We start from the raw sequence: 19,158 nt of genomic DNA on the forward strand, positions 1-19,158 counted from the left end.
CTTTGTTTCAAAATTAGTGGGGTTTCCATGCCTCTGAGAGGATAGTAGCATTTGGGTATGAAATGATTATTACTTTGGAGATTTCTCATAACTATGCTACATAAAAGTTAACTTAAATGAGTGTTCTGTCCTATCATCAGTTTTCTCCCACAAAGTATTAACTCAGCCTTCTGGTACTTTCAGGGTTTCTAGACAACATGACAAAAGGTTTATAACAAGTAATGTGAATATTGTAGGCAGCTGCTCATTTGAAGGCTGGTTATTGGCATGAGGCTGTCTGTGATCATGAGTTCATCTCAGTGCATCTTGGGACAAAGGTATAAGTGGCCCTAATATGAGTTGACTGATTTGTAAAAATTCACAAATTTTTAGGTGGGATTTTTCCTCTTTATAAGAAGAGTATTTCTTGTTTCAAATAGCTGAAATGCTATCAAGAGAATAAAACACAGCATTCCCTGGAATAGTTTATCAAGGATCTCCTTGAGGATTTCCTAGTCCTTCTACCCTGCTAGAACAGCCCTGAGCATTTCCCTGCATTATTACAGTGGCCTCCCTTGTCTTCCCTTCATTCACAGTCACCAGCCACAGCAGGATTTGCCACTTGACCAAGCAGGCCAAGAATAACAGAGCAATGGGTTTTTCCTGCAGCTGGAGCATTACTCCTAGTCTCTTTTTACTACCCAGGTGTAGATGGTTATATTCTGTAAATTCTAAATATCTCCAAATCTTCTGTGCCAGTTTCAACCACATTTGACAATGTTTTCCTATGTTATCAAGGACAGAAGACTGGTCATGTAAATCTAATTCCATAGGAAACCAGCTTAAATTTGCATTGTTTGTTTTCTAATATAATTTACATTTATGTAACAAGCTTCATATGCAAATATCAGGCTATCAGCACCTCAGTTTTTGACAGGCAAATAAATTTAATGCATGTTGGACCTACTGAAATGCAAGTTGCACAGGGTAGCCAAGACACTGAACAGGCAGACCATGCAGCAGGTTTTTAAGTGCTAGGAAAATCTCTGTCCTCATCAGTGGCTTCAGCATGTGCTGTTTGCTTTCTAGACAGGATTGACTTTAGAACCACATCATGAATAAAACAGAAGGAAGGGAATCCTAATGTCACAGTTCAGTGAGGATACTGAAATAATGTTGATTTCATAGTGGAAAGTGGAATGTTACAGTATATATACACCTTTGAGAAACAACTGAGCCTGTTATCTGGGATAGGTTTTATAGGTGGATTAAATAGTGACAAGGAAATGATGCTGCTAAAACATGTTAAAGGGGAGGTTCCTTGCCAGCACTGCTCTGTGTGAGCTGTACTATTGTCTTCCTCTGAGTTTGTTGTTATTACTGATGTTTTCCCAAAGCCTTTTACCATTCATCAGGAACTGAAGAGGTAAAGACTTCTATTGTTTTGAGATTAAATTTATCATCATCCTCACAAGCATAATAAGAAAACGCAGGAAGGATTGTGAAGATTGTGACTGTCATATTCTCTCAAAGGTAAACAAGAGAAAGTTAGGCAAGAGAAATAGAACAAATAAAGGGAAACAATGTTGTCTTTATCTCCGTCCCTTGGAAAAGCAAAAAGGATCTAGTGGGAGACTGTAATCCTGGAAGAAAATTAAGCTTGCAAACTGAGGCTTCTTTTGCACTTGTTGCATACCAGCCAATTGATACAGCAGAGTGGGATTATGTGAAGTGTAGACATCTTCCAGGAAGCAGATTTGAGAGTGAAGTGGAAAGAGATTATGTGAATTAATGCTAAACTGTTCTAAATATCTAAAAATGTAAAGGACTTTTTGATTTATTCCTAGTCTTAAGAACAATGTACTTGTTCTGTGGGATGATTCAGCTGGTCTAGCTGACCGTGACAATCAGGTATCACTGAGTCTAAAATAAAAAGAGAACAAATCAGTTTATAAAACTTTTCCAAAAAGTACATTAAATGGTCTGCTTCCCCAGAAAAGTGTGATTCACTTGGCCTTGGAAGGTTACATTTGTTTTGATATGGAATGGCTTAACTGACAGATGAAGTGAGTGACGGGAAGATTTAGAGTTTCTCTAGGAATGTGAAGATCTGTGACTTAATGCATGAAGAGACTGGCCTATGGCATCTGATCTATACCTTCTAGGCAGATTTGCTGATTTGTTTTTTTTTTAGGGCCAATATTCATGATAAATACCAACATCCAATACATATGCTGGGGGCTTGTCCACAAAGTATCAGCTGAACATCGGAAGAGCAGTGAATAGTTCTGAGGTTTCCCTGAGGCAGTGGCACACACACACTGATAAGCACAAATCTTGGGTCAGAAGACTTAGAAGATGTACATTTATCTTGTTTAGCTTTTTCTTTCAACTTTTTCCTTAAAAAATGACTGAACATGTCATAAGCCCTTACTTGGATCTATGCTGTTGATTGCTTCAGTCCTAAGGTTGTATTGAGTAGCTGGTAAATCCCATCACTTGCTCATTCTGATAGCACAACCTGATAAGAAAGGTGTGGTAATATCTAAGGTAATGAAGTCTAGAATAGCATTTCCAAATAGCAGAATGGAAAAATGAGATCTCTGGAAAGATATGCTGTGGTGAGGGAGCTCAGTGTTTTGGTGGACTACTGAGGAACGCTGGCGTGCACATGTAAGGGATGAAAGGTACTTACATGGATGCATCACACCAGAGAATAAGAGTGAGATTAATTCCTGACATTTCTTTATGCTTGACATGAAAGTCTCATAACTTAAAACCAAAGAAACATAACATTTCATCACAGAGATTGTGGCTCATGGACTAATTAATTCTACAACTTGCTTTGAATGTGACTGTGAACCTGCACGTAACAAACAGTAGAGGGATAGATAAAACTGAGAGATGAGAGATGCTGAGGAAGCTCCTTCTTTGGAGCCTCAAAATTCAGCCAAACAACCTGAGGTACATGGTTTCTTTCACTTTGAAGTTAGCCCTGCAGTGAACTGGAGATTGGACTGGTGTGATCTCCAGGATTCCTTCCAACCAAAATTTTGCTACAAAGCTTTGGCTTTGGATTCGTCAGCTTTCTGGAAGAGTTGGGCACCTCTTAAAAGAGAACCTTTGCAATGGGGCTTGGAGGAGTTGGAATGATTTAGCCTCAGTGAAGTAGTTGGAGATGGAGTTAGAGCTAAACTCTAAGGGTCATTTGTTTCAGGATTCAGGAAAGCTTTGAAAGAAGTGAAACTTTTAAGTAGTTGGAAATATAGAAATAAAACACTTTTTGCAAACTTAAAAATATGTACATCTGGGATATGGAAACTACAGGAGCCTCTAATCCTCTTATATTGTTTCTCTATTGCTATCTTCTGAAAAATTTTTGTTTGGGGAAACAAAATATTTTTCACAGCAAGTTTTTAATCTATGGGTTCAGTGTGATCTTGATAATGGGAGCAGGTTGAGGACACCCTGACAGAATTGTTTAGGAAAATGGAGACTCTACATTAAGAATGCCTGCAGAAGAATGGGGTACCAAAATCAGACTGGGTGATGATGTGGAGTGCCACTCCCATAATCTCCAATGGCATGTGCTGTAGCTGGATTTGCTATTCTTCTTAATTGGGAAAGGACTGAACCCTGTTGCTTCATGTCTGCAAATGCAAAACCATTCAGGATAATGTTTACCTTGTTACACTTTTCCCCCTGCCTTTTACAAGTTTGAGGAAATCAGTTTCAGGAGTCTCATTGTGGGTTTTATATAGATTTTTCTCGTGGTTCATCAGGAGAATTAGAGAAGATACTGGTTAAATTCTAACCCCTATCAAAAATTTATTTGTAGGACTTCTTAATACACTATTGAAACTCAATGTAAGGCTGCCAAACACTTGCCAGACCTCTGCCTCAGCATGGACTTAGCCAGACTTCCTTCTCACTCACCCTTATGCAGCATAAACTCTTAAACTCTTGTTTTTCTGGAAGTTGCAGCTGTGGAGAATCTTTCTGCTGATATGTTGGGTTTTTTTAGGGGATGTTATTAGCTTGTTGAAATGAAACTGCTGTTGATATGAAAAGCTTTAATATGAAACCAGGATGAGGTGACCTGAAACTAGGATGACTTCATTGTTTTGCCAACTAGATACATATTCTTATAAGGCTATAATGTCTTGGCCATGCTCATGTGGATGATAATGAAGATTAATATGTAGTTTTATAGCACTAATATAGACAGAGTGATAGTCCCACTTTTAAGCAAATGGAGGAACCAACTATTCATCAATGTGCCATTGAAGAGGACAGCACTGGCCAGTGCCTTATTTGATTCAGATGGAACACTGAATGATCTGTTGACCACCAATGCAAACTGTTAAATTACTTACAGTTTATTGTGTACAATCTATTCAGGACAGGTGGAATAGATGATCTTTAAAGTTCCTTTCCAACCCAAACCATTCAGTGCTTCTAAGCTCATTAGCAAAGTTTTCTAAGGGTCTTCCCTCTGTCTTCCCTGTCTTCTGTTAGTTGTCTTGATCCCATAAAATCAGCACAATTCTGTGTTTGGGGTACTGCCATCGAGGTTCCCTGGCACCACCCCAGTGCAGTCCCCAGCTCACTCACTGGGTAGAAACTGGCTGGTAAGTGGAGTATGTGAGACCCTGGAAGTGAGTGCTGGAGAACCAAGCAGGGCTGGAAGAGACTGAGCAGAAACACATTTCATCCCTGCTGAAAGGCCTGGAGGCAGAGAGGAGAGCAGGACTTGAAAAAGTGGTGCTATCAGCCCCCTTTACATGGAAGTGCCATTGCAGGGACTCCTGGGACTCAGATGTTCAGAGGGAATTACAATACTTCTTAAATACCTCCTGAGATTGAAAGCACTGTCAGGACTGATGGATTGAAGCCTGAAGTTGTGCTAGTTTATCCTGGAGCAGGGTAACTTAAAATTGCTGTGTCTGACCTTTCTTCCTTATCTCAGGGAGAGAGGGGAAGATTTATGAGTAGGAAAGAAGGAAAAGAAACTACAGCAAAACTTTGATGCTTCCACAGAGTCAGTCTCTCCTGTTTTCAGATCTTACTAATCCTCTCTTAAAACTTGTTGTCTTTTAGCTGCCAAGCAGAAGCCAGAATATTCTTTGTTCTTGCCATCTCTATGCAGGACATAGAAGATAATGACAGGCAACAAAGAGTTAAGCAACTAACTAAAGTATAATGGAAAATAGCTGTCTTCCTTTTGAAGCTGAAGGTGACATTTGAAAATCCATGTATTTGGTAGCTAGTTACTGCTTGCTGTGTTGTACGTGCTTCAGTGTCTCACAGGAGTTTTACACAGACCCGGACAAATGGCAGTCTGCATTATAAAGTACATTTACAATTGGTTTTAATTTATTAAACTGAGGGTGGGCTAGGTTTTTAAATGTTGTCTGTTGAGACTACACAGCTTGAGATTAACAAAATGCTGGAAGAGGAAAGAGTATAAATAGAAACACCACTTCCTTGTTGAGCAGAAGCCAAACTTGTGGATGAACCTTTCTATATGAGAGTTTGCTAAGGTCCAGATAGGCAGCTGAATGCAGATTTCTGAAGACACCAAAACCTCTGAGTTCTGAGGGAGGATATACATAGTATATACTGAGGACTAGACTAGGTATTTCTTTCCTGTGGAACACCTGGCTGCAGTTCTTAGAAAAAGATACCAGTGGAACTTGGAGAATGTTGGTGAAAATCCAGCATCAGCTTAGTGAAAGGAGAAATGTATTTGTGATCTTTCAGTGGAATACTGATTATTTGGGCCTGGAAAAGGCTTAATATAACTGAAAAACAGCCTTCCAAGACTGAGGATTTGAAACACAACCTTATCTGGGTAGTAGGATAAATACGCCTACTACTTTCTTTTCAAACTTTTAATATTTTCCCATTGCTAAGGAAGGGAATATTTTACAGCAATGAGCATGATTGGTTTTTTTCCTGATAAATTTTCCCAGTAAAATACTGCATATTACAGATTATGCTGCTGATATTTAAACCATATTACATTTTGTGAAGTGCCCTCTATTTCTAATTTTTATAGACTTTAGACAGGATACATCATTTTTTGATATATGACTTAGATTTATTTTCTAGAGGAGTTTTATGACTGAAATTTACACAATGCTTAAACCAAGGAATATATGAGCCAGAATCTAAATGGTTTTTTAAATAAGCAATTTTGTCTTTTATCCCCTGATTAAAATACAGCTTTAAAGTTGCTCTAGTTCAAACAAATTATTCAAGCAATCGTATGGCCTATATTTTTACAGGAGTTTAGACTAGGTGATTACCATGGTCCTTTTGCCCTTATCTGTGAACATATTTGCAGTTCTGATGAATTTCAGTTTTGATGAAAGACTTTATGGGGGTGCTTTCCACTAAGGTCATGTATTTGTGATCTTTTTCCAGAGCCAGATTTCAGTTGCTTAGTTTGGCAAAAATATGGTGATATACCTATTTACATCAAGATTGTATAAGAGAACTTGTTTGAGTTTGTTTGGGGGGGATTTCTCCCAGGTTTGGAGGGGAGGGTGGCTTGGTTGTTTGGGGTTTTTCCCCAGTCAAAAGCTATCAAGTAAAATGTTTGAAGTGCTCAAAAGGACCCACACAGGTCCTGCACCCAAAGGTCTGTGCTCTCGTGGATGTCTGTCTGTTTGGTGTTTGGCATCTTCCCCCTTACTCACATAGATGGGCAGGAAGAGGAGATCACAGGGTTGCAGAGGAGAAGAGGAAAACCCAGAGCAGAGGGAAGCATTTTAAAAGCTGAGCCTGAAGAGGAAAGACAAACTATGACTTCCACTTAAGGAAAGAGATTAGACTGTAAATCACTGGGAAACCAAGGCAAGCTAAACAAAAAAAACCAAAACAAAAAGAAGAAAAAAAAAAAAACAAACAAAAAAACACCACAAAATAAATTGTGGGTGGCTAAACATGATGAGTCAGCTATGGCAAGCTAGATAGGGTTGAGAATTGATAGAGCTGGGGAGATATGTCACAGTTAATTAATTATTTGGGCCAGTAGAAATAAGGATGACTAATTGGTCGAATATTTGAGATAGGAACCAGTGAAATAAGTACACTGAAAATACCAATTTATCTGGAAAAATATTCCATCCTGCTGGATGTCTTAGACAGTTTGATGTCTTTGGCAGCTGCCTATCATTGCTTCAACTCCATTAACTCAAATAATAAAAGTCTGTACAAAGAGTCATGGCTTATCCTTGCAGGACCATATGCCTGAAAATTTGGCAAGATGTTGGGGTTTCCCCATTTTATTTTTTTTTAACAAAGAAAAATTCTGATTGAAGTGCAGTTTCACAAAGGCACTTTGAATTGTGAAACAATACAGGTATTCCTATACTGAGCTTGTGAATTTTGGGAGCTGGATGACAAAGTTCTAAGTAAAAAATTTAATTTCTCTCTAAATGAGTTGTTTTTATTCTTCCTTTCTTATGATCATTTATGACCTTTTGGTCCTGATTACGAATCAAGACCCTTTTCATCTTAAGGAAAACTAATCATGTGGAAAAAGTATATTCTGGATAGCATTAACATGTATGCATTGAGAAACCATTTTGTTAGGTTGTTCAAAGTGCTTAAGTAGCCTTACTCCTGAAGAAAGTGATCTAGCCTGAATTTGGTACAATTTAAATCTGTTTGCAGTCTCATCCACAGCAAGTGTACCAAAAATACACCTTACTGCCCTCTTCCTGCATCTGTTAATCACTTTTACAAGTCCCTGAGGCAGGGTGCATTTACAAAGCTTATAATAATTTTTGTTTGCAGGCCTCTACTTCATTACAAATGTAAAATAGTTGTTTAACATTCATGATTTTCATTACTGTTATTTACCTTATTATCTTATAGGTGCTTACAAATTGTGTTTTTCAAGGTACTGGGAGTGGAATGGAAGATTAACTGAATCCCCATCTCCTTCGTTCTTCCACACCCCTTTTTTTAATAGCTCTTGTGAATGCAAGTACTTTGGAGTATTTTACGTAGAGAATTACTAGTTTCCTAAGAAGCATCTTTGAACTCTGGAAAAGGCCTTGGAAAGTGTAGACAATAATGAAATTAATAGGCATCAAAGACCCGTGGCAAAGACGATGATGATGATTCTCTGTATACACTGCTAGGAATAATACTTGGGTACTAAAAGCAGACACAAAAATTAGATATTAGTGCTTGTTTTCATAAAAAAACTACCAAATATTGCATTGTACTTGAGGGATCTGACCAGTCAGACCTGTATGGAGCAAACATGCATGGACCTGAGTGCCATTGACTTTTCAGCCTAGCTGGGCACTGGCAGAAGCTGGCTGCTGTTTCCAAAGGCTTCTGCCTGGTGCATTGGCTCTAAGTAAACCTCTGAAAAAAATGGAATAGGGGAGCCAGAACCACTGGTTTAGCAAAGTTAAACTACAGTAACTTGAACCCTTTTATTTTGAATTGCTGCTGCAGGACTCTTTAAAGATACAGACTTCCAAATATATGCCATTACAGAAAGCAGTATGAATTCAAATAAAAATGAAACCAAAATTATGTAACTAAATCCTTAGTCTTTCTCAGTTCTCTGCTCTTACAAACTGTTTACTGACTAGTACTAACAGCAGAAGGACATAATCTGCAACATCTTTACAGCTTCTGGTACACTCTTCCATTGACAAAGAAAGTTGGGGAAGATAGGATAGGTAGATGTTTTGCAACATTTGAGAAACAAATTCTGGTTTTGTTTGGTTTTTTTTTTACTATTTCTACCTTTTAAAAATAAAATTGATAATGTACCTTCTGTCTTAAAAATAAATTTAGAAATAATTGTCCTGGTTTATTGCTGTGATCTGCCCATCTTTAGATCAGTACCGGCTGCAGATTTTGGGATAAACTGAGTTGTGTCTTCTTGGTAAAATCCTGGGCAGAGGTAGCCCCATGTATGCAATGGGAGATTAGTGCCCAGCCTACCAAGCAGTCTCTGTCCCCATACAGTCAAAACCAGGCCATTTCTCAGAATGCTTTGTCTCTCTGCACTCATGCACAGATATCAACCGTGTGGAAATGAGGCTCCAAATGAGGATAGAGTAACAGTGCTTCTAGCCTGCCATTGGATTGGGATGGGATGGATGTGCACCTGGTATCTCCTTTCCACTACATAGTCACACTGCTATGTACCATTTGCTAAATATTAGAACCTAATGGTCCTAAAGTATGCAAAAATAGGGGCCTTGCTTTTTTCTTTTCTCCCCTTTTTCCTCAAGAATTTTTTCCTTTAAATAATTTATACAGGTTTGTTCCTGGGTTTTGCAGATCACTTCGCAATGCTTTTGTCTTTATGTTCAAAATTTCTCAGTTCTCTAATTTTCTTTCAAGTTCAAAATTGTAAATAAAATGTGGCAACAGAGTCCCCTTTCTCAGGGTATAATTTGATTTTAGGAAAACTGAAGAGGTTTTCTTACTTTATGTAAAATTTCAGTGATTTAAAAGGGTTTTTTTAACTTTGGTAGGTGACACAACTGATGATCAAAGTAGAGACTCAAAGGATAAAACTTCATTTCCGGAGACCAGACCGAGGTACAGTCAACCTTCACAGGTAGGAGACTTTTTCCTTATGCACACATGAAATTTCCATAGCAGCTCATTTAAGAAGCATGAATGTCCTGCAGAAGATGATTTCACCACATTCACATCTTCCATTGGCTGAGTCACTCCCAGCCTTCCTCGTCATCTGTCATAAAAGCAGCACTGCTGTTAATTAGATGGCAATAATATGAAGCCCACTGCTGTGGATTTGAAAAGGAAATAGTAGAAATCTGGGCTGTATGGTATTGCTGAATGTCTTATTTTTATACTTGAGTGGTGCAAGCATGAAACTGTAGCTAGAATGTTAATGAATTGCATAGAAGCATTTCTGTGGTGAGTAGTGATGGCAAAAGTCACACATTTACATAAACTGTCTATTTCCACAACTGCCATTATGAGTAACCTGTAAACATGTGAGTATAATAGATTGTCTTTTTTGTGTTTCCTTTCTGTTTCTCTACTGTGTGGCTGTAAATCTGAACTTCTTTTTCTTTGGTATATTTGATATTTGATACATGTTCACAGGCAAGGGCTTTTCAGAATATTTCTGCGTATGCTGTACATCTTCTCCACATACTCTGAAAATGTTTTTGTACCAAGCATGGGCCTGTTTTCCATTGCCATGTAGTTTTAGACATTTGCAAGGTGACTGAAGATGTTTGGCTTGGACTTTTTGTGCTTTTGCAATGGTTCATTTATTTTATCTTAATCTATCCTGTCTCTTTTTCCCATATCTCACCTTGGTACTAACAGTGTCTGTCTGTCTGTCTCTTTTCAATGCTGTTTCACTATTTGTTATTGCTGAGTCCCTAGGTATAGTAGAGGTGTGTGTGACAATTTTCCACCTCTTAAGGATGGTCTTTGTGTATGTGTGGCCTGTAGTCTTCATTTCTAATAAAAAATTTAAAACTGTATTCTGTACAGAAATCTTTAATTCATTATAAGTAATGAGTACTTTGCCTTCTGATAATGTTAAAGTATGAATTAGTTCCAACCAATTGCAAAGTTTTAGTCTGACTTTTACATCCACATCTGAGCCAGGGTGTTTTGCAACTGAAGTCCTGCAGATTTGGGCAGGACAAACTAGGACAAACCTAGTGTCCTTTAATGTGATGTCCTTGCTGGGGATGGTGAACTGCCAGTTACTGCAGACTCGGTGGTTTGTTCAGTTCTGTGGAATTTCAGGAAAAGAGGAACTTGTATTGATTTTAAGTTTTATGAGTTAGAGAGAAGAAGCAAAGTTTTCAAAACAAAATAGCAGATATTATAGGAAAAATGAAACAAAGATATATTTTCACCTTTCTATTAAACTACTTACATGTCACAAATATACAATACACAAAAATACAAAAATATGAACTGGCTTGGGACAGAACCAGTTAAATTAAGATCCAGCACTATTTAGGCAATTCTTTCCAGTCTAGATTTCACTATTTGGACTTTACATTTACTCAAAGGAATTCTCAAGTTCTCAAATTAAGTAGAATAATTGTGGATCATGGAAATTAAATGGATAATTCTGACCATTAGGAAAGTAATGTTCTTCCTTACAGTGGTGAGTATATTTTTGTAGATTAGTGGGAGAATTTACCAATTTAGAGAAACTGGAAAAGCATTGTATTACATATTCAATATGTCATAGAGACATAGCACATCAATTGAAGTAATAACCTTGTTAGTATAAAACCAGAAATTCTTGATAAACGTAGAACAGTATGCTAAAATATAGTTGTTACTGCAAAGTGGCATCTGATATTTATCATGCAGAACTGAACAAAAGAACATTTAGTTCATCAACTGCTTCATCATTTCAGTTGCTGGAAACCTGCTTTTATTTTTAAATATAAGCTTTTTCACTACTTATTAGATATAAACTTTGTGGAACATGAAAAATGCTTTTGGAAATGAGATTTAAAGAAGAATGACGTAATACTTTGTTCATGGATTTTCAAAGGGGAAAAATTGAGTTTGATTTTTTGAAGAAATTGTTTTCTGGGCTGTTTTTTGGTAATGGCTGTCATCTTTGGAATTTCCCATTTCCTTAGGTACTATTGGATTTGTTTGCTGTACAATCACTGAATTGTCAAGTTCGTATATTTGTATCATTTTGTATAAATTATTTAAACCATTGCACAAATCAAAGTTTACATCAAGCCGGTCTTGCTGTCACTAGGAACGTGTAGCAGAACCTCTTGCAAGCCCAGCCATACCCCAGTTGGGGTTGTTTTCAGCTGTTTGGATATTGCATGCATGTTAGGGGAACTGCAGGTCATTGGAAACTCCTTGGAGGAAGGAGTTCTCAAAGGCCAACTTAAGCCCAAACATTTTGTGTCCTGCTTTGAACCAGCTCCCATATGGAATGTCCTCTCCACCTCCTCAAGTGTGGGCAGGGGGTTGGGAGGGTCATCTCCTGGTGCTGGTCAGTCCTAGGGGGATGTGTTGTTGTCCAGCAGGGTAATGAGTGCTCTGGCCCTAATCAAGCGTGGCTGATCCCTCTGAAGTTGCTTCAGGCTCGTGAGCTAAAAGTCACACACACATTTAAGTGCTTCTCTGGATTGAGTCCAAAAGGGTTAGTGCTCTGCAGGGCTGAGAACTTAGATCAGTCTTATTAGTGACTAAATTGGTAAATTAGTGACCATGAAATACAAAGCTAATTTTAACTGCAACACAATCATAATAGAAAGAGACACTATGGTTGGTTTTTTTTTATGCTTGTGGTTTTTCCATTATTACCATACAATTTCCAGATAATTCAATCTTTATCTACTTTCATTGGGAAATTGAGGTTATAGAAAATAGCAGAATGGAAAGGTTAGTTTTGATATATGAAGAGTGCTAGAGAGCCCAGTAATGTGATGGGGTTAGTTTTGATAATGAGCTATTCAATTGGTAAAGCAAATTAGTACAACCATATATTTTTGCCCTACTGTGAGAGCAATTATGTAGCATATCTATTAGGAGACATAAAAAATATTTTTGACAGATGGTATGGCTTTGAATTAGGATTTATGAAGATTATTGTATGTCTGGTGTCCATACCTGGGATTATTACATTGATGTAAGAAACAACAACAACAAAAATTCTATTTCTGGTAATCACTGCAGTGTTTTGTATCTCCCTACTGTCACCTTAAAAAGCAGTTCATGTTTATTTGATCTTGCACTTCTGGGTAATCTGACATGGGCCCTTTAGCCAGCAGATGTCAGCAGATTTAATGGGGGAAAACTGGATCAGTAAGTGTATTAAAATAAACTACTAAAATTGAAAGCCATCTTTAGATTTTAAATTAGGATTTTTATCTTGCTGTGTCTTTTTTTTGTTTTGTTTTTCCTTGTAGTCCTACTTCTCCCTCAAACACTTAATAGTTATTGCCTTCTATCTAAGGAGCTTGTTATATGTTTTCTAGGCCAAGAGAGAATCTCCCAAGGGATTACTTAATCCATAATTATCTAATTTATATGTTGTTGTTATAGCCACTCTAATTATATACCTTGCTGTGATTCTTATCATCTTAGGACTTAATTTTCTTTATGAATTGTAATAGTTCTGCTATGATTCTTGTGCCCTTTCTTTTCATAATTTGCTGCTAAAAGCTGAGAACACAGCAGATCAAAGTTCCTGAAGTAAATTTTAAATTATCTGTGATTTTATGCATATAGAAATAGGTATGCACCATTTTAGGAAGTATCTAAATAAATTAGGAATTTTTAAAATGTTTTAATTGGCATTGACTCATTAAAATCATCCTTTATACAGCTGCTGTGTAAAGGATTCTGCATGTATGTAAATAACAGTTTCCTAGACATCTGGTATGGGGATGTATGAGTCATTTTATATGATATATAAAATATATCATAGTATTTAGATATATATAGTATAAGAGATATATAGTAGAAGTGATAATGAGAATTGAGAATCCACAGAGTAGTAGAAAAATAATTTAGATTTTTTTTACCCTTCTAGTGAAATTAGCAGGTATTGCTGAAGCTGATAGACTTTTAGGATATCCTTTAGAGCAGATCAGGTGATATAATTCCAGGGCATGAATAATATTACTGTTATCTTGTTTTCTTTTTTTTTTTTTTCAATTCAAAAATTTGTTTCTATCAGACCTATTATTTGGTTCTTTTTTCCTTAAGTTTGTTTGTCTGGATTATTTTCACAAGTTACTGGAAAAGGAGTTATTACTGATCATGTCTCTGTTCACTTACTGACTCTTGGTTTATGGTTCAGGGGGTCCCATATTTAAAATCACAAGAAGGGTGTTCTGGGCTAGATTTGTTGCATCAGTTTAAATTCCCTACATTTACTTTAGAGAAAGCAGTTTATATTTCAAATTTATTGTGATCACATTATTTGTGATTAGTGTGCTCTCTTTTGACAAAATCCAGAATCTATTAAAAATGTTGTTGCTTAGCTTGGCTTTTTTTTTTTTAGAAGCTCTTATAAGGTAGAATTCTAGTCACGGCCTGGTCAGACTAATTGCTTGTCATATGTCATATTAACTCTAAGATCTTCTTTTTCATATACAAAACCCGTAAAGCATGTTGGTCCATATTTTTTCTCTTCTTAATTGCATATGTAAGCAATAATCACTTAATGAAATTATCCATTCTTAGAAGGGACTGGAATAAGACTGTCTGCAGTGAGTCATCAAGCATATACTTTTCTCTGAAAAGAGAAGCTGGTACCATCAGAAGAAAGATGTTATGTTTTACTCAGCTATCATGCATGATCACAGGCTGTAAGAAGTGAAGTTTTAACATTATCTTTAAATAAGAATGACTTGTGGGCAGCCTTGGCAGCTGCAATGGACATCACCTTTCTTAGCTTCCTTCATCCTTTGTGTGTATGGTAAATAGCTGGGACTTCATTGGGGAATCCATGTGCAGCCACAGATGGAAAGTGCATATGAAGTAGAGCTGGCATATGATAAGAAAGGCACAGTATATGCTTGTGATCTTACTGAGAACAAAGGTAAATAGCCTATTCAGTTAAAAAAAATATATTGCATATAACAGCTATTACATTTTACAACTGTTACGTGTTACAAGTATTAGTGTGCAATAACATATTTACTTTGTAAAGCTGCATTAAATTACAATGTTCATATTACTATCTGTTAGATAATTTACCAAAATGTTTAGGGGATCTTTTCATTCTAGGAAAATCTCCAAAACATGTAGACAAGTGGGCTTTTGTCTGACCTTACTGGACAACAATTGGACAACTCAGGGGGAAGGGGAGGGATTATATACACGTTATGTATAAATATATTAGGTATATGTATGTATATGAGAAAGTCTGCTCCTCATGTCACAAAGGATTCGTTTCAGTGGCCTCACAAACAGCTTTTTATAAACTGTGATTTGTGCAAGCTACTGACCCAGGGTCAACCAGTAAGACCCAGGGTCTTGCGAGACTATCACCTTTTTTCTCAATTCTAAGGGGAATAGCTGGACTGGTTTCTGTAACATGATACCCAGCTGTGTTCATTCAGATACTTAGTAATCACAGCAGCATCATAAATACTATGTCCATTGTCTTTTTTTTTAAAGGAAAGCATTATATTTTTAGATATAGGGAACTTGGGTGGGAATTGAGAGATGTGAATTGACGTGGCTGTCACCAACTTCCTCTCTGAACTTAGGAAACAGTTCATTTAAAATAATGTAATGCAGTGATGTCTTACACTTTTCTATAGCACTTTGCAAGTGTGAAATGCTGTTAAACCCTTTGTGTAACTTCAGCTGAGATTTCAGTACAAGAACTGAGGAAGCCTTACCGTCTTCCCAGGTGGGGCATGAATGTTCTGTGTGGCCAGCAAAGACATGTGAACACAGCAAATGGATTGGAGCAGCCCCCTCTCCCACAGCCCTGCCTGTGGAGTCCAGAGTCAGTGCTGCAGTCAGATTGCACAGTTTGTGAGGTTTGAGCAACAGAAGACAAAATGACATCCTGTAGGGAAAGGACAACACACAGGCGTGGTATATTTTCATAATTCAGTGCCTGTAGATAGCAAAGTATATTCCCACATGTAAAAAGTTCATAAAATAGTGTCGTTGGCCTGATTTTCAGACATATACACCAAATGGTGATCAAGGTACATGTATGCAGCAGCACACTATGCATAATTCCCTATTTAGTTTGGGCAGAGACTCAATATTTGGTTTAATTGCTTGCTTATTCAGTTACATTGATAGGTTATTTGTAGCAAGAGATGCTCAAACTAGGTGCCCATATGTTCCCATCACATTTTTTAGCCTTTCTCTAATTTTGAGATCTTCTGACTAGCTAATCCCAGATAAAACTACTGATTATCCTGTATCTCTTGCCCAAATACACGTGGTTAGACTAAAAGCCAGTAATGCTGGTTCCCTTTGCTGCTGTCAACAAATTGATCAGTTAGTCATCCTGCCTCTCAGAGCAAACCTGGGCTTTCCCAATATTAAAATTGATCTAAAATGCAGTGTAGATCATACATTACTTGATGAGACTGTGTGTGAAAATGGCACAGTGATATTTACTAGGTGGTGCATTAGCATAAAATGGTGGGTGAAAGACTGTTGGGCAGGGCAGCTCGTTCACAATTACTCTAAACAGCAAATAAGGGAAACAACAATGTCCTTAGCTTAGTTGCACTGCCACTTTCAGAGGGAAAAGAATAACCAAACATTAAACTCACCACAAATAGCAGTGGGCAGTCCATTTTAATGAAAGAAAATATGGCACGGAAATTGTCCCATTTCAGCCCAGAATGCTAATATTGGTAGACAGGAATATGTTTTTCTGTACTTCCCATCAGTGTTGTTTGATCCTTTTGCTGCAATGTAGTTCTGCTGTAATTTTTGCTTTGAAAAAAACCAAACTGGAACTTCACAGCTCCTGTCCTTCTTGTGAGAGACTGTGCATTGGGAAGAACATATTCAAATTTTGTTCTAAAGCACTTTTTAAAAATACAAAATAAAATATTTGTTTACAGTTTTATTTTCTTTGCTTCCACAGTACTACAAATTTTAAGAATGTGTTTCTACTGTTTTAATGTGATTAACAGCACTGCTAGATAAAATCAGATCTATCTTTAAAAAAAAAGTACCTTTCTTGCTTTTCATTGTGATCCAATTATTTTCTATCCATAGAGAACAAGGAGTCAAAGAGGCTACCTTATTTAAAAGAGGTGGACCAGTATTAGTTCCTTTAAAATTAATTAATTAATTAATTAATTTGTTTTTTGCTGCTTTTAGAGTCATGACACTTTTATTCCTGAATCTGGAAAACCCGCTCAGTCGGTGCTGAGGACAACTCAGTCTTGTTGCTGTTTGTAGTCTGGAGATTTACAAACTCTGGCTCCTGGTAACCTGTTTGCTGAAGGTGGTGTTGACAAGTGTTCCAGTAACAGACTGTTTATGGAGGAAATTAAAGTCAAATACCCATCCTTCCTTTCTCTTACTGACCCAAATCTCTATGGAGAAAGCAGGTGGAAAGTTGTATGAGAAGATACTTGTTTAATTCTTTTTTACTTTGGCATTAAAATATTTTAAGTTTGTAAACAGGACATATTGCTAGCTTTGCCCCATGCTTGGAATTTAAGCAGCATGATAAAATCCTCAGAACATAGCATTTGGTACAGCAATTTTTATTGATATATCTGTGTAAGAATCCTTTTAAGATCCAAGGCTTTAGTTACTTAACAAAACTCTTGAAAGCACAGCTGAGGATGTTGTTCTCAGGTATTGCTGGAGGAAGACTGACCTGAGTTCAGACTAGTAATTCTTTTCTGTTCCCTCTACTTCTTTTCTGAAGGTCAAATCCAAGATAATTTTCTTTTTCTGTCCTCTGATAGAAATTGTTCCCCTCTTTTTCCTCTCATTGATATTGACAATCTAGGGAGATATTTCATTGATGTTACTGACTCCCTCAGTTACTCAAGGAAAGATTTCCTTTCCTTTAAAAAACCCCAAAACCAACAACAAAACAACCTTCTGATCTATACTTTTCCCAGTTGCTCTAGTTTGCTGGAAAATGTATTGGCTTTATTTTTGTGTGCAACTATGTTTGCTAAATATTTTCTTACTGTTTTTGTTTAATTGTCAAAATTCTTTCTTTTTTTTTTTTTCTTGTAGACAGCTCTCTTTTGCATTCAAATCCTTGGATTTTCACACAGTATAGTAATGAGAGAATGCAGTGTTAGCCCTCATTTCAGAGGTTCTGCTCCATGGGCATCTGCCATCTCAGAGAAGCTGTCATCTTTTTCCTACCATAGCAGGATACCCCGTTGGAGCTTCTACAGTAGCAGGGGGTGGGAACAAGAGATAGAGAGACAAGAATGCAGAGACCCAGTTAGTCTGAGTTTCTCCTGTTCAGGAGATAAACCTCCCAAAAGTCTTTAGGATATTTTTTTTTTGCTTGAGGCAGTAGAGAAAATACCACATCTTGTTGTCACTAAGTACATCGACGAAATGTAGCTGCTAAATTAAAACAAATTATTTAAATACTGTTTTTTAATTTAATTTTTTTGTTTAATTATGCTGTTAAAGTTTTGTATTAAAATAATGCCTTAGTATATTCTCTGGCTATGTTTAAACTCAGTTACCCGAATTTTGCATTACATCATGAATGAAGGTAGCAGCAAAATAAATGTAAATGCTTTGTGCTTCTGGATGATACTGAAGTTACAAAACAAATCCATTATCAGCATTTATCAGACTTGCCTGTTCATTTTGCAATATATTGACTTGTCCTTCACTTCTGATTTGTGGTTGTGGAATGCAGTGGATGTCTAGAGCTGTGTGCATTTTCAATTACTCAAATTCTTCTGGCTTGCATTTCACTTACTATAGTAATTTTCATTAACTTTTTAATCTTCCAGCACACATGCTTTAGAAAAAAAGGAAAAAAAATATCTGGCCTTGTTAGTACAATTTCCTGGCATTAGCAGAAGCACAATATACTAAATATTGTTCATGTTGCTTATTATGTTGAGATCTTTGCTATGAATAGCTTGCATAGTACTATGAAGGAACAGAGAATCTACATAAACTGTTCCTTGTTGAACCCACACCCCTGTCTTTCTTCTAAGATAATTTTTGTTACAATAATTATCTTGTATAATTATTGTATAATAATAATTGTTTTGCAGAGGGGACTGCACTGTAAAGATGGTGCCCTAAAACTCAGGGGCCTCCAGAGAGGAACAGGGAGGCAGCAAGGAAAGGAGCCCTGATATTGAGGGGGCACAAGGGTTGATACAGGTCTTCAATTATCAGACCCAACAGTGGGGAAATTGGTTTGGATAGAAGGAAACATAAGAGCATAATTAATTTACTTAATGGTAGGAAATTAAGCCTTATAATTTTAATAAAGCTTTAGAACTTTTTTTTAATAGTTTCCTATTATAGATGCCCACATTTGTGATGTTTTGGTTCTCTGTCTTCAAAAAATTACTGAATGAAATAAATAATAGGAGTTAGGAATAAAGGAATAAAAGTATGAATTTGAAATAAAAATATCATTATACAATTTTGGCTATGTTAAATTAAATATATTTATAAATATATATTTATAAATATATCTAAATTTATCAC

The 19,158-nt window shown here is 36.7% G+C and overlaps 1 protein-coding gene across 5 annotated transcripts in view; it reads left to right on the top strand.

Moving 5' to 3' along the window:
* UMAD1 (UBAP1-MVB12-associated (UMA) domain containing 1) overlaps nucleotides 1-19,158 on the top strand; it is a 77,939-nt gene that overhangs the window by 49,886 nt on the left and 8,895 nt on the right. For all 5 annotated transcript variants that reach the window (XM_059480295.1, XM_059480261.1, XM_059480278.1 and 2 more), the window contains one exon: nucleotides 9,498-9,583. In XM_059480295.1, coding sequence (XP_059336278.1) covers nucleotides 9,498-9,583 — 86 coding nt within the window. The remainder of the gene's footprint in view (nucleotides 1-9,497; nucleotides 9,584-19,158) is intronic.

Source organism: Ammospiza nelsoni, chromosome 1 (assembly GCF_027579445.1).
Source record: "Ammospiza nelsoni isolate bAmmNel1 chromosome 1, bAmmNel1.pri, whole genome shotgun sequence".
Lineage (NCBI taxonomy): Eukaryota > Metazoa > Chordata > Aves > Passeriformes > Passerellidae > Ammospiza > Ammospiza nelsoni.